Source organism: Talpa occidentalis, unplaced genomic scaffold (genome assembly GCF_014898055.3).
Source record: "Talpa occidentalis isolate TD23 unplaced genomic scaffold, MPIMG_talOcc4v2.1 talOcc4.7, whole genome shotgun sequence".
NCBI lineage: Eukaryota > Metazoa > Chordata > Mammalia > Eulipotyphla > Talpidae > Talpa > Talpa occidentalis.
This window is the reverse complement of record NW_023605083.1, coordinates 119,877,254-119,892,519: the sequence shown is the minus strand read 5'-3', so window position 1 is coordinate 119,892,519 and position 15,266 is coordinate 119,877,254. Positions and strand designations below refer to the sequence as shown.

Here is a 15,266-nt window from a genome sequence, read left to right as displayed (position 1 = left end):
GGCCCCCTTCCTCCCCCAACAGAGTGGGGTGTCTGCTGCTCCGGCTTATACTGGGAGCTCTGAGGGGGCGCGGCCATGTCTTTCCACCTGGGGAGCAGCCTATGCTCCCTGGGCCTCAGCCAAAGCTTGTTGAAGGGAGAGGTGAGTGGCTGAACTGGGAATGCCTGTCAGATGCCCTCTGACTTTGTCACCGGGTTTGCCACAGGGATGGCAGCTCCACTTCGCCTTCCTCTTCCTTCTTCCTCTGCTCCCACCCAGCGCCCGTGTAGTTTATCCCTCTCACCACTGCCTTTCTCTTCTTCCTCCACCCCAGCCTGTTTGTGGGTTCCAGGTGGTTGACTTGGTCCCATAGGGGCCCCCAGACATGGCCCACCCAGCTGGATAAGCCAAAAGAAAGATGTCTGCTCCCCTCTCTTCCTGGACCCCACCCCACCCAGCAGGGCTGTCACCCCACAGATGAGCTAGGCGCTCAGGAATGGCACAGGCCCTCCCTGCCCCAGCCCTTTGACTTTCTTGGCGACTCTTTCATCAGCAGCTGCTCCCCAAGAGCCGGCTGTGTACCAGGCACGGTGCTGGGCCTTAGAGAGAAGACAAACAAAAGGCAGCTCTGCCTTCAAGGAGTTCACAGACAGACAGGGCGGAGGGAGGCCCACAATAAGTGACCATGCTCTTCAAAGCTCAACTCAGGGCTCGCTTTGGGCCACAGATGTATCCCCCGCCCCCGCCACTCCCAGCGCCCTGAGCTGGCCTCACGCCGCCTGTATGGACGATTGTCACGTTGATGATTGGAGAGCAGGGAGCAAAGGGACGGGCTCCTGAGCCATGTGGCCCTGGTGTGTGTCCACCTCTGCCACCCACTCCCTCTGTCCCCCTGGCCAGGTGACTTAAGCTTCAGGGCTCACATTCTTCACCTACTAATTACTACCTCCCGGGAGGTTGTTAAAGTCAAGCGCTTAGAACAGTCTCTGGCACATAGTAATTGCTCAATTAGTGAAGGTTTTCCCGCTCTCTTTTCTAACCTGCGAGTTCCTTCAGGGTGAGTAGGGATGGTTTTGTAGTCGTCTTCACCCCTAGAATGCTACAGGAGCTCAGTAAGTGCGCTGAATGGAGGGGGAGGGAGGGGTGAGCACCAGCGTGGGCCCTGGGAGAGGCGGTGAGCACAGAGTGCTGAGGTCCCAAAGAAAGGGCTTACCGGGACTCTGGGAGCGGCCTGGTCGGGGCTGGTCCTTAAGCTGAGAGACTCTTGGCTGATTGAATGTACCTGGGGTCCACATCCCTGAGGCTAAGGCCAAGGCTATCAGGGGCAGTGTCTTGCTGAGCCGCTCTTGGGGAATGGGCGGGGCTGAGGCTAGTCTTCCAAGGGGGCCAGGCAAGGAGCTGTACTCTGGGCCTGCTGGGGCTCATCCTGGACCCTTTTCCTGACCCAGGGAGCACACTGAGAAGCTGGGCTGCACCTGAGGACATCTATGGCTCTCTCGGGATCCCAGGAAGCTGGGAGGGAAGCCAGGACTGGATATTACTAGCAAGGCTGATCCAGGAGCCGTCCTGAGCCGGAGGCCCGGCAGGCCTGTCTGAGGGGTGGGGAGGCAGGGGGTGGGCCTTTCCCTCCAGCACTGAATTTGATCCCCTCCATCACCTGCATGGGTGGCCCCTGGAGGGAGAAGCTTTATCAGGCCTGCTCAGTGGCTACGGTGACTCTGGCTGGGCGGGGTGGTGTCCACCCCAGGGCTGGCCTATCCAGTTGGCGTCTGACTAACCTCCCTGCCAGTAGCAGTTTGCGAGTGAGCACGTTAACGCAGAGACACTGCCACAGAGGGTGATGAGGTGAGCACACAGGTGTACAGGTGTGATGTCAGGGTTCACTGAGCGGGTCCTTGGGTTCTCTCTGAGAAAACTTTGACAGTTTCCTACTCAGTGGAACAAGGCAAGTTTACTAAGAAAAAGCCATTTGTAAAATGAAGAATGATGTAAAAGGTATGTAAAAAATTAAAAAATAAAAAATAAAAAAGAACTCATAAAAAAATAAAAAGACATTTGCGTACACACAAACTGGCAGAAGGACAGGTTTGTCAGGAAAAAGAGGAGAAAAGAGGCTCCTGCATAGACACAGGTGGGCGGGGGTTGTTCTTACACAGTATTCTTTGGGGGGTTCATTCCTCCGGGGACATTTATCTATTGTTGGATCAATCACTTCTAGGATGTGATTGGGTAAATGTGTAAGGGCCTAAGGATTTTCCCTTTCAAAAGCTGGTTTTGACTATGTGAATCATTTCTTTCCCCATCTCTAGTTTCTGGGCCCATGAGCCTCCTTCCCAAATTTTCGACTCTCAGCCTTTGTCAGAGGCCACCCCAAGTGGAAGCAGGGCCATGCCAGGCACTTGCTCTACACAGAGCTCCTCCTCAGCCTTTATTTCATGTCACCTTTACAGTCCCAGGAGTTGGCCCCAGTGTGCCCATTTTTCGCATCAGAAGATTGGGGTCCATGCTGGCTAAGCCGTCTGCCTCACGTGAGAGCTGGGGTTCACATTCCAATATGCTTTCCAACCGTGGCTCACCCTTTTCCAGAGCCGAGTGCTCAGCTCTGGAATTTGGGGCAGAAACAAAGCTCTCCCCTAAGCCCCAGCACTCAGGTGACAGAGACATCAATCGTGGAATGTTCCAGGGGCCTCCTAGTGCTGGGAGCAAGTCAGGCCAGTACAAAGGTAACTAAACTCCCTGTGACTCTGCTGCAGTCCCCCCACCCCCCAGTAGAGGCGCCTCCCTCTTCCCAAGGCTCCGCGACGGAAGGGCCAGGCCACTCCATCTTCCCCAGGGCCCTGTGTGTCCTGCCTGGGCCCTGCAGGGGGCAGGCTCACTCCAGAAAGCAGGCAATGCCTCTTGGGCCACCTGCTCAGATGCAGGGTGGAGGGACAGGGTCACAGATCTGTTCCTACCCACCCCTGGTCCTGGACATGACCCCGTCCAGTGTCCAGACTTACATGGCAGCTGGGCGCCACAGCAAGTGTGGCGTGCTGAGGGCAGAGTTTCAGCCTGAGCCCCCTTGGGTGCCTGTTACCCCTCTCTTGGGGGTCCACAGATGACCTGCTGTCTGAGATGAAGGTGCCCAGGGAGTGGGAATTTCACTCTCCCTCCCAAGAGAAACCTGGGGACCAAGCGACGCCACAGGAATGCGTTGGTCAGGGCTGTGCTTCACGCACCGCTGCCTCCTGTCCACTGCTGGCCCTGCCTCCCTCCCTGCCTGCGCCCACGCACCTGGGGGCTGCGGGGGCTGCTCCCTGATGGGTGGGGTCCTGGGTTTTTGGTGGCTGGAATGGAGCAGGGTCTGTTGTTGCCCTCCTTTGAGAGCTCTCTGGGAGGGGAGCAAGGGGTGTCTCTGAAAGAGCTGGGCACAGGCCAGCCTCGCCAGCCTCCTGCAGAATTTGGGAGGGGTAAGTTGGGTGGGTGGTGCTGCTGAGACCTGCATAGCACCTTTTGGGGGTGGGGACTTGGGGGAGAGCAGGTACTTACTCTTCTGGGCCATTTTTATGAACAGTCGTAACTCTGTGGCTTCTTTCATCCAAGGATCTCAGACCAATTTGAAAGTGGAGTCCACAGAATAAAGCCTGGTTAATTACAGACTGGAGCTCACAGTCAGTGGCAGACCTGCTGTCTTTGGAAGGAAGATGGTGGGACCCACATAAATGCAGATGATTGAGTCCAATCAAATGGGGTGTTGGGTTGGGAATTGGCTTTGTGGTTCACTTAAGTGGTATCTGAATCAAGCAGGGGACGCGGGAGACCAAGGCATGGCTTCTGTCTCTCAGTGGGTCTGGCTGTGCGTCTCCCACAAACCACAGGTTTGCTAAGCACCTTAGGGAGAGCTGGAATTCTCCAGGACCATAAAAGCTTGGTGGGGGGGGTGGGGTGGGTGGTAGAAGTAGGGACTGATGGATGAAGCAGGCGATTGGAGTCTTCCAGAAGGGAGCTGTCAGCCAGTGCAGCTGTGCAGGAAGAGCTGGCTCCGAGGCTCGGAGGGAGGCTACCATGCAGAAGGCTGAGCTTGGTGTGAGAGACCCTGAGAGGTATGGCTTGAAATTGGGGTCCTGGTGGTTCTCTGGGCCTCACTGGTGGCAAGAGCAGCTTGGCGCAGACTCTTGAGGCTGCTCAGGGCCCACTTGTCGCTTGCCCCAGGCCTCCAAGCAGGGCCTCCTGCCCTGTAGGGGGTGGCCAGGGAGCACAGAAAGGCCTCCTGTCACTCAGTGTGGCTCAGGGCCCCTGACCCTGGTAGGGCTGGTTACTGCAGTGGGGCGAATGGAGGTTTGGGGCATAGGCTGGGGGTAGGAAGTACAGCAGAGAAGGGCTTGTCAAATCTTGCCTAGAAGGGCTGAGTCACCCTGCTGAAGGGAGGAATGTCTCCGAGGAGGCCACAGCCACAGAGATCAACCCAGCTGGTTCTTCCGAGTGTTGCTTGCTGTGCCGGTCCCAAACCACCGAGGATAGGGTACAAAGGGCAGGAGCGTGTGCTTTGCGGGTCGTGGTGACAGATCCCTGCGGGAGGTGGGAAGGAACAGCCTTGTCTTGTCTGGCCTTCAACCAGTGCCACCTCCTTCCACAAGAACCAGACAAAATGCAGGACACCCAGTTAAACTGAAATTGCAGTTTAGACAACAAGTAATTCTTTAGTCTGCAGACATCCCAAATATTTTGATTTGCTAAGTCTGGTGCCCCCTTCCCAAGGAGGCCTGGGAACACCCCAGAGTTTGAACCATCAATGCTGGACAAGCGAGACCTTTCTTGGATTCTTTGGAAAAATTAAATCGGTGGCTAGAAATGAAGACATTTGTCTTCATTGAAAAATTTGTTTCTTCCCATCATGCTCTCTTGCACCTGTGTGCCTGTGAGGGCACGTCTGTGCTGGAAGCCGATAGAACCTGGCAGAGGATTTGGCAAGTGCTTCTGATGGGATTATTTGACACAGAATGTATAGTAATCATGGTTTTCTGGGAGGGGCCAGGCATCCCGGGTGCTTTGTACCTTGAGCAAAACCTTTGTTATGAGGATAAAGCAGATGTGTGGTCGGTGAGGGTCTCACCGTGTCCTGACGGTGTGTCTGAGAGCCTCTCCTGGAGGAGATTCTGCGGGGCCTGTGTGAATGGACTCAGGAGGAGCGGGCAGCAGGACAGAGCTAGGAGAATGAAGTCCAAATTGCTTCCCCTTGCTGCCCATTTGTAGGTGGCCTGGCTGCCCAGGTCTTTCTGCTTCTTCCCATTCCTTGGGGGCACCTAGGTGGGGGTGGTGGCCAGCACCTTCTGACCACAGGGCACATCTCCTGGAGGAACCACTGGCAGGGGCTGGGGCATTTTGTACTACCCAGAGCTGGGCAGGGAACACTGGAGCTTGATGTCTTGGGTCTTTGCCCATCATGGAAGAACTTTGATTTGCAGAGGGACATTCACTCAAGGGTGGAGACTTCTTTTTCCCAAAGAAGGAACCACAGACTTAGAGGTTGACGTTCAACTCAGTGGCCTTGTCAGATGGACTTGGGAAAAGTCAGGACGTTTTCTTCTTCCCCTTCCCCCCAAGCTGGGGCCGTGGTAGGCAGAGAGCACCCTGTCAGTCCTGTACCCTAAAATCAACCCCTGTGTCTTCAGGTGGGTGAGGGCCTTGTGGAAGCTTCTAGAATAAGGGTCAGCGGCCTGCCAGAGTCCTGGCCAAGGGGGTCCTGCAGTCCCAGCCCCTGCCTCTGAGCTGCTGCCCTGCTTGCACTGCTGGGCTAAGCCTCCAAATCAACATCGCATGAAACCAGGGCGTGAGGCCTGTGCCAGGAAACAGCACTGGACTGGAAATGAGTTCCTGTTTGTCAAGTGCACTTTAATGTTGCTCTCAAGATTTGGGTCCTGGCATTATGGACTCCGCCCACCTCTGGGGAAGACCAGGGCTGAAGTACTGGAATGAAGGTCTGGCTCAGTCCAGGTCTGGGGCCTTCGGCCCTCCTGCCCAGCCTAATAATCTCTAAACTCCTCCTTCTGTGAAGCCATGTCTCTGACTCAATTGACCAGGACCTACTGGGATGCCCGCCCCATATCCTCAGACACGGACATGGAGCTCCCAGTGGGTCCTTTGGGAGACCCGCTGGAAGAGGGTCATTCTGCCCCTGTGAAGGAAGCCAGGAGGGGCCAGAGCACCTTGCGGCGCAGGTGTGGCCCAGAGGGAAGCCCCGGGGCCCTTGGGGGTTTGCAAAGAAAGGAGACCCAGCCGCATCTTGGACACAGCCCTCTGCCACTCCTTATTACTTGTGGGTCAGGTGGAGTAGGCAGCAGGACTGAGCCAGGAGGCAGCTGTGGGGGGCGGTGGACGAGTCAGACATGTCCCAGTGACTCTGGTCAAACCCGTGGACAAAACTTGGGCCTCAAATTCTATGGTGTGGGAGATGGAGGCACCTCCAGCTCCCCAGGTGTGGACCCTTCCTCTTCAGATGGGGGCACTGAGGCTAAGAGGGGGTGCGGCCTACGTGGGGAATTTGGGACAGAGCTGGGCCTGGAGTCGGGGGTCCTGATCCTTAGTCCAGTGTATTTCTGATTAAGGTTAGAAAGAGTAGTTTCTGAGTAGAACCCTATTTTGAAACAGAGCCCGATAAATGCACATCCCTGGTTTACTCCACACCTAGGAGGTGGTTTTTCCCCTGGGCTGGGGGGCCAGTGCGGGTGGGGGTGGCCCGGGAGAAGAGCTTCTCTGGAGCCCCAGGCTCTCTTCTTTGCTGCAGGTGGTGCGCTGGGCTCTTGGCCTCACTGTGTCCTGTGACGTCCAGCTCCGGGATGGAAGAGAACGGAGACCTCCCTCCATGAGGTGCCGGCGCCCTTCCCTTCCAGGGGGCCTGCGACCTGCAATGCGTACAAAGGCCGCGGCATAGACCAGCTCTCCTACCCCCCAGGGACACTGGCAATGCCCAGGGTCACTTTTAGTTGTTGCCTTGGTGGGGTGGGGTTGCTACAGGCATGGGGGGTAGAGGCAGGAAATGCTGCTGACATTTACAAAGCACAGGAGGCCACACAACAGAGAATTACTAGTCTACGGTGTCAACAGTGCGGAGGCCGTGATGGCCCATCCCCGGCCCTGCGGAGAGCAGGAGCAGTGGGGCAGCTGTGAGGAGCCGCTGCTGGGGCAAGCTGACCCCTGGAAGCCTGATGTCCCTGCTCCCACTCCCAGGGGGACATTGGCTAGGCCCCCGGGAGCCCACCTCAGGCATCCTGTGGAGGTGTCCACTGCACTGGGTGAGGTGTGCGTACCCAGCCAACCTCCTGAGTAATTTCAGAGAGAAGCTTATAAAGTGTTTTAAGAGTTGGTAAATTGCAACTTCAGAAGCACATAAACGCTTCCATAAACGCCAGTCTTGCAAAGCAGCCTGTGTGGGAGAGGCGAGAGCAGGTTGCCCAAGCCTTGGGAAAGCAGCGTGCCTTGTGAGGCGGGAGGGCCATGTTCAGCTTTGTCCTTAATTTTCAGGGTCTCCTCTTAACACCTTGCTTAACTCTCTGGCGGTGCTGCCTTTGTTCTTACTTCCTCCTTGTCCAAAGAGTCTGCATCGATCATCTCTGGATCCTGTCCAGGGGCTGGGGGTTCAGATCAGGCTGGTACGGTCAGGATTCTCCCCTATGAGGGAATCTATGAGGTTCAGAGAACTGGGGGCACACATAGAAAACTGTCCTCCCAAGTGCCCCTTTTGAGGGCTCACACCCGCCATCCTTTGCCAGCCACAGACACAACCATCAGCAAAGGCTGGCCTCTGAGCCGAGCCAACATTTCTGCAGCATGGATGGTTTTCAAGTTATCGGCCTTTCTCACGTCTGTGCAAGGCAGCAGGGCAGGGTCTCCTATCCCAGCGAGGACACCGAGGGTGCCCGAGAGGAGGTGACCAGCCACTGTCGCAGGCAATCAGCAGCGCCAGGACTTGAAGTCAGGTGTCCTGTCCCTAAATGCCAGGTCCCTGCACTTGGCCTTGGTTGTGGGGGGAAGCTGTGGGACAAAGGCGGGGTTTGGGGTCTGAGAGCTCTGGTTTCAGATCCGAGTTCTGTTCACCGTGAGTGAGATCTTTAGCTATTTTGAGCCCCTGTGTCCACGTCGGTGGCGACAACATAGGCCCCTTCCCGGCGCGCGTAGGTGGAAGCGAGGTCACTGTGAGCCTGACGCCTAACAGCTGCACCCAGAGTCGAGGTCCTTTGCTCCCTTTTCACCACCCAGTGGCCCAGTGGAGCAGCACTGAGGGCTGGGGACACGGGGGGCCGTGACAAGTGGGCCGACCGCGCTGCTCAGGGAAGGCAGGCAGAGAGGGCGGGGACCAAGGTCACTCCTGAGGCTACTCCCGATTTACGGGATCTGGTGCCAAGATTTTGAAGAGGCAATAAAATCCATCTTTTGCTAGAAAGTGACAACAGCTAAGAGTCCTGACTTAGCAAACCAAATTCCAGCTTTTTTTTTTTTTTTTACAAGGTAGGGAGTTCTGAATGGTTAGCAAAAATCCCATTATGATGAGATTAGCTTTCCGGAATAGGAACAGGCTTTCCCAAGGAAACATGACAACACCCCACTGAGAGTGTATATAAACAGCCCAGAGAGACCTCGAGTCCAGAACCAGCTCCTGCTAAGCTACGACCTTCCTCTGCTAGCATCATGGCCACCCAGCTCTGCTCCCCGATGTTCTCCTCTGGGTCTGTCAAAGGCTTCTGTGGCACAGCAGGCCGCATGTCCCGGATGTCCTCAGTCCGCTCCATGGGCTCCTGCAGGGTCCCCAGCATTGCTGGTGATGTGGGGACATCCTCCTCCATCAGGATGGGCTTCTCCAGCTATGGGAGCTGCATGCCTGGCTCCTACCTGTCCTCCGGGTGCCACTCCTCTGGCTTCCTTGGAAACGGGGCCTGGTTCGGGGAGGGCTCCTTCAACGGCGGCGAGAAGGAGACCATGCAGTTCCTGAACGACCGCCTGGCCAACTACCTGGAGAAGGTGCGCCAGCTGGAGCGGGACAACGCGGAGCTGGAGGGCCGCATCCGGGAGTGGTATGAGTCGCAGAGCCCATACATCTGCCCGGACTACCAGTCCTACTTCAAGACCATCGAGGAGCTCCAGCAGAAGGTAACAGGTCCCGGGCCCTCTCCAGCCTGGTCACCAACCCCCAGGAGGGACGTCCCTCCCAAGGGACTGCAGGGGAGTGCAGCTTTTAGGGGACTCTAGCAAGTTCTGCTCTCTAGGGTCTTGGTTTTCTGGGGGACCCAGATCTCCCTGCTTGTCTCTCCCTTACTGGTAACGCGGTGCCAGAGATTCCTCCCCAGCCCCTGCCATCTCAGCTGTAGGGAGGTCAGTGACATGTGCCATACCCTGCTGGACACAGGCCTTGCCTGCTGCTTTCCCATCCTTTGGCCTTTTTATTGCAGGGATGGGTATTATCAAACCCTCTAACAGAGGCAGGGGTTAAATTTAGAGAGAGGTTCAGTAACTTGCCCAAGATCACAAGTTTGGGATGTAGAACCTGAATGCAGGTTTTCCTGGCTCCTTCTATTCACCCTGGTGCATCCCACTGTGACATTCTGGGAGCTACAGACACCAGGACTGAGGAGCCACTGACATCCTGGGGCCAACATGCCCTTTAGACCTGGGCTCAGGGCTCAGGGCTCAAGACTGAGAGCTCAGGGGTCAGGACTCAGGGCTCAGGACTGAGGGTTCAGGGCTCAGGGCACAGGGATCAGGGCTTAGGACACAGGGATCAGGTCACAGGGCTCAAGACTCAGGACTGAGGGTTCAGGGCTCAGGGCTCAGGACACAGGGATCAGGGATCAGTACTAGAAATGTTGAAGGTGTGGCTGGTCCTTAGAGGCTTGGACTCTGTCAGCTGGGCTGCCCCCTCCCACATTGCTGAGTCCTCCTCAGCTCATGGGACACCCCTTGTGCCCTAGATCCTATTGACGAAGGCTGAGAACTCCAGGCTGGTTCTGCAAATTGACAACGCCAAGCTGGCTGCAGATGATTTCCGGACCAAGTGAGTGGGCCTGCTCAGGAAGGTTTCTGTGCTGCTCCCCTGCCTCTGTCCCCTGCTCTGGGAGCTGGTGAGGTGGGAGTAAGGCCAGATGCAGCTGTAGGGGGGAAATATGGCACAGGCCTCCTGTGTCAAGGGAAAAGACCACTGTGCTGCTGATCCCAAGTTAGTCACAGTAGCGGATCGGAGGCAGGGGCCGGCGCGGGGCTTCCTTGTGGCAGACCAGGCACTATTCTGTGCGCACAGGTATGAGACGGAGCTCTCCATGCGGCAGCTGGTGGAGGCCGACATCAACGGCCTGCGTAGGCTCCTGGACGAGCTGACCCTGTGCAAGGCTGACCTGGAGATGCAGGTGGAGTCCCTGAAGGAGGAGCTGATGTGTCTCAAGAAGAACCACGAAGAGGTGAGGCTGGTGCCATGTGCCCTCCCAGTGTCTCCTGTCCAGCTGGGAGCCACTGCTGACCCTTGGGCCCAACAAAGGTGCCACCCAGTAGCCCCACTGGCGGTTATGGACAGCTGACCGTGTGCCTGGAGCTATGTAAAGCACTTTGCATCTCATTCTCAGCTCATTTCAACCTCCTGATGCTCAAATACAAGCTTCATTTTACACATGAGAGGATGGGGCACAGAAAGGTTAAGTCATTTGCCTAAGGTCACACAGCTTACACACTCCTGCCCACGACACTGAACCTGCATCTGCACTCAATTCTATTTGGTGTTTGCATTGTCTTATGTTCCTCTCTGGAATCCCCAGTAGAGGTGGGTTGAGATCCATAAGGAGATGGACTCAGAGAAGTTAAGTATCCCTTTCAATGTCACATAGCAACCGAGGGAGGCGGATTTGTCCCCAGGTCAGGAGGACCCCAGTCCAGTGTCTTTCTCACAGCCTGCTGCCGTCTTCCTTCTCCCTGCAGGAAGTCAACACGCTCCGCGGCCAGCTTGGGGACCGACTGAATGTGGAGGTGGATGCCGCCCCCACCGTGGATCTCAACAAGATATTGGATGACATGAGATGCCAGTATGAGGCCCTGGTGGAGAATAACCGTAGAGACGTGGAGTCTTGGTTCAACACCCAGGTGGGGCTGGGGCAGCCGGGACCACGAGCTCTGGGGGGATGATGCCCTCCAGGGTTGTTTCACGAGGTCTGACTGCTGGGGTGTTTGCCTTCCAGACTGAGGAGCTGAACCAGCAGGTGGTGTCGAGCTCCGAGCAGCTGCAGTGCTGCCAGACGGAGATCATCGAGCTGAGGCGCACAGTCAACGCCCTGGAGATCGAGCTGCAGGCCCAGCAGAGCACTGTGAGTGTCCCGTCCGGGCGGCCAAACGCAGCTTGCAGCAGCCCCCGTCCCCAGTCTCAGTGTGCAAGCGTGTGATCGCAGTGTCCGCAGATCCCGGGGGGTGGGTCTCTGGGTTGAAGACCCTCCTGATGAAGGAGGCAACTCTTCTTTCCTGTTGCAGCGGAATTCCTTGGAATCCACGCTGGCGGAGACAGAGGGTCGCTACAGCTCCCAGCTGAACCAGATGCAGTGCATGATCGGCAACGTGGAGTCTCAGCTGGCCGAGATCCGCTGTGACCTGGAGCGGCAGAACCAGGAGTACCAGGTGCTGCTGGACGTCAAGGCCCGGCTGGAGTCGGAGATCGCCACCTACCGCCGCCTGCTGGAGGGAGAAGACTGCAAGTGAGTGACCCTTGGGTCCAGGAGAGCCAGGCTGGGGGAAGGACCCGCCTAGATGCAACAAGGGCTCAGTCCCTGCAGGGGACAGGGGACGTACAGACGACAGGGGATCAAAGCACTGTCCCCTCTTTTAGTCCTAGGCTTTGGCCACTCATAGCGGGACAAATGGGCCCCAACACACAGTGCTGCGCCAGCCATCATGTTTGGCCTGGGAGTTTCTAGTCTTGGGATCCCACACTCTGGGATCTCAGCGGCACTGTCTGAGGGTCCTCATTGTCATTGTCATCATTGTCATCATTCTGTTTAACCTGAATCTCAGTCCAATGCCCCATGCTGAATGCATCCTGATTTAATTTCATTTTCTCAGGCTGCCAGCCCATCCATGTGCCACGGAATGCAAGCCTGCCATTCGAGTCCCTTACGTCTCCTCTGGGCCCTGTGCCCCGACTGTGCCCTGTGCCCCAACTTCCCAGATCAGCACCCAGATCCGCACCATCACCGAGGAGATCAGAGATGGGAAGGTCATTTCCTCCCGGGAGCATGTGCAGGCCCGCCCGCTGTAACCACCCCTTGCCCACCCAGACAGGCTGCAGGAAGGACACCCTGTGGCTTCTGGCTCTGAACAACCCCCCCCCCCGCCTTCCCCAGGGGCTCCCCGCTCAGCAGGTTTTCTGCCAAAATACCTCTTAGACTGTGTTCCTCCACTTAATTGCTTTTACGATGTGCAAAACTAGGTTTTCCTGGAAATTTACCCAATAAAGTGTGTTCTCTTGGCATAGCAAACTCGGCTCTCTCTATTCTCATGTGGGTAGTTAGTGGGGGATGTTGAGGGGGTCATGGATTGCGGCAAAGTTACGGGTTTAATTTAAGGTCCTTCTTTGTTCTTGCTGATATGGGGTTCTTGGTAATTATTTTGTTCTATTAAAAAGAATGCTAAGACGAAATAGAAACAGACCAGAACAATTCATAGGATACGTCATAGCTTGAAAAATATTACTTGTATAGTTTCTAAAATTATCTACAAAAGCTTATCAAGAAGATAACACATTCAGCTCTGGCTTATGCGTCCTGCCTTCCTTTGGGCAGTGACTTTTGTCCCAGAAAATACTTGGTTCTCTGCCAAAGGGACTGGTTATGATGTGCCCACCTGCTCAGAAATGCCTATTCTCTTGCCATTTCTGAGCCTTGGTTTGCTCACTGTAAGAGCCAGACTGACTTTGGAAGTTTCTTTCCTTATCCACTTTGTATTTTTCTTTCTTTCTCTGCTTGTATTTCCTTCCTCTCAAAAACCTTTCTTTGCTCCCTTCAATTTGCCAATGGAAAAGCATTTATCCACCCACCCACCCATCCACTCACCTGATCATCCATCCACCCATCCACTCACCCACCCACCCATTATGAGACATCTAGAATCCCAGCACTGTGCTTAACACTATACAGGTTTCAAAAGTAATTCAAGGCAATTTTGCCCCCCTCCCCATCCCAGAGCTTAGTTTCCCTGGCAAGATAAGGTTGAAACATAAGACAATCCAAGGACATCGGTAAATGGAAGACCAGCGGATCAACCACCAGTCACTGCCATGGGCAGTGGGAGTTGGGAGGGCCTAGGAGGGCAGGAGGAGGGAGCAGTCTTCAGGGAGAAGGCCAGGCTGGGACTAGAACCCAGCTTCAGTAGTGTGGGGCTCAGGTCTTGAGCCGGACAGTCTGGGGGTCTGTCTCCCAGGGAAGGCTGAGTGGACACTGGGTGACATTCAGCACCCTGGAAGTCAGCATCCTACTGGCCACGGCTGTGCTGCAGGGTGTGTAGGAGCTATGAGGAGAGGGTGCACCTCAAACGGTTGGGCAAATGCTAGGTCTGTCGGCTCTGCTGTGCACAAGCTGTGTGGCCTTGGGCAGCCTCCTGAAACTTTCCAAGTCTCAGTTTACTCATCTGTTAAATGGGGGTATTGGTGATGCTGCTCTCATGAAGTTGTGAGGAGTGATTGAGAGAATGTATGGGGAGAGCTCAGCAGGGGGTCCAGGGGAGGAAACCCCCTCCTGGGCAGCTTAGGTGAGGTTGCCTGGTAGACCAGGCCCTGGCTGCTGCAGCTTCTCTGTGTCCCCAGGGTGGCCCTTATTGAGCCCAGAGTACACGCCCGGGACACTGTGACTGAGTAAGTCTTGGGTGGAGCCCTGTAAACACCCAGGCAGCACAGCTGGCCTCCCAGCTCAGCGTGTCCTTTGCATCAGGGCATGGATTTTCAGGGAGGGAGCCTTGGGCCCAGGGTTGGGCAGGTGCAGCACGCCAGGCCCTGGGGTGTGGGAACGGCATGGTGACTCACGAGGACTCTCTATCTGGGGCCTGGACACAGGCACCTGGCCTGTGGCATGATGTCCTGTGGGCTCAGAACTGTCCACACTGCCAGGCAACAGTGCTCGGCCTCGCCGGTCAGGGCACAAGATGCCGCTGGCTTGGGCCCTGCAGTGATGGCAGCGGCTGTCCTGCCCCGGAGCAGTTCTTGGGAGCGGGTGCTGTTCTAAACGCCTCACGCTCAGGTCGTCCCCACCACAGCTGGAGGAGGAAGGGATTCACATCCATTTTCCATTTCCAGAGGAGAACGCAGAGAGACTGAAAGAAGTCACGCCACACGGCTGGTACGCGGAGGGAACTGAAATCCCCAGCAGGTGGGATTTGAGCCCACGGAGTACTCATATAGCCACGAAGCTGGGCTGCTTCTCCAGGGACACAGGGGCTGTTGCCATCCCCAGTTCTGCCCTCCCCTCTCTCACAGAGCCCACGTTGTCTGGCCAGGGGTGTTATTCTGGACAGAGGTGGAGGTGGGTCAAGAGGGTGAGGTCAGGCGTGGGCGTCTCAGCTGGTGGCACTTCAGCGAGCTCTCATTGGCCCCAGGCTGGGAGGATGGGGTGAGAAGATGGGGTGAGAAGCTGTGGGGTGAGAAGCTGGGGTGCACAGGCAGGGGATGAAGCCAGATGAAGGTTGGGAAAGTGCTGAGGTCTTGCCTGAGTATCACTGTGGCGGGCTTCCGGTGGTTTCCCGATGGCACACGCCTAAACAAGCAAGCATGGCCCCCAGCCCGGAGGACATCAGGAGGCGGGTTCTCGGACTTCACCTGATGAGGCCTATCTGCGTCCACCTTGCCCTCTGCTCAGCCACCAGCTCCTCTTTCAGGTTTTATTTGCTTGGCAGATTAGATTTGCAGTAAAAATAGCCTCCCCCACCCCAAGTCAACCTTTCTGGGTGTCAGACCAGAGAACTGTAGCGGAAATAAAACTGAAGATCAGTCTCTCTGAGCCTTCCAAGGAAGCCTGGGAGTCAAGGTTACTCCCCCTGTTCCCACAAAACCAGAAGAAAAGGTGTTTCCATTTTCCAACCAGGGCTGGAGAAGACATACCTTCCTGCACGAGGGAGGTGTCGCCACATAAATCTGAAGCTGCATGATCAGAACAGATTTCCTGTAAGAAGGGGAGAGAGGGTGAGTCTGGTGGGGCTCTGCTGTGTCCGGGGTGACCAGCTCTCCCAATTTTCCCAGGACTGAAGGGCTTTTACCACTATCACCTGGGGAAGCTGGGATGGCTGGTTACCATCACCAT

The 15,266-nt window shown here is 56.1% G+C and overlaps 1 protein-coding gene across 1 annotated transcript; it reads left to right on the top strand.

Moving 5' to 3' along the window:
- The first annotated feature begins 8,643 nt into the window (after positions 1-8,643).
- KRT36 (keratin 36) lies at positions 8,644-12,461 on the top strand. The gene is made up of 7 exons (XM_037492520.1): positions 8,644-9,102; positions 9,921-10,003; positions 10,247-10,403; positions 10,915-11,076; positions 11,172-11,297; positions 11,458-11,678; positions 12,043-12,461. Exons 1-7 carry the CDS (start codon positions 8,644-8,646, stop codon positions 12,236-12,238), a joined length of 1,404 nt encoding a protein of 467 aa, XP_037348417.1. The 3' UTR covers positions 12,239-12,461.
- Positions 12,462-15,266: the final 2,805 nt, after the last annotated feature.

Excerpts from the sequence above, each read along its gene's own strand:
- KRT36 (XM_037492520.1), top strand. The coding sequence starts at position 8,644 with ATGGCCACCCAGCTCTGCTCCCCGATGTTCTCCTCTGGGTCTGTCAAA. Across the intron at positions 9,103-9,920 it reads TCGAGGAGCTCCAGCAGAAG|ATCCTATTGACGAAGGCTGA; the intron begins GTAACAGGTCCC and ends CTTGTGCCCTAG. Across the intron at positions 11,298-11,457 it reads TGCAGGCCCAGCAGAGCACT|CGGAATTCCTTGGAATCCAC; the intron begins GTGAGTGTCCCG and ends TTCCTGTTGCAG.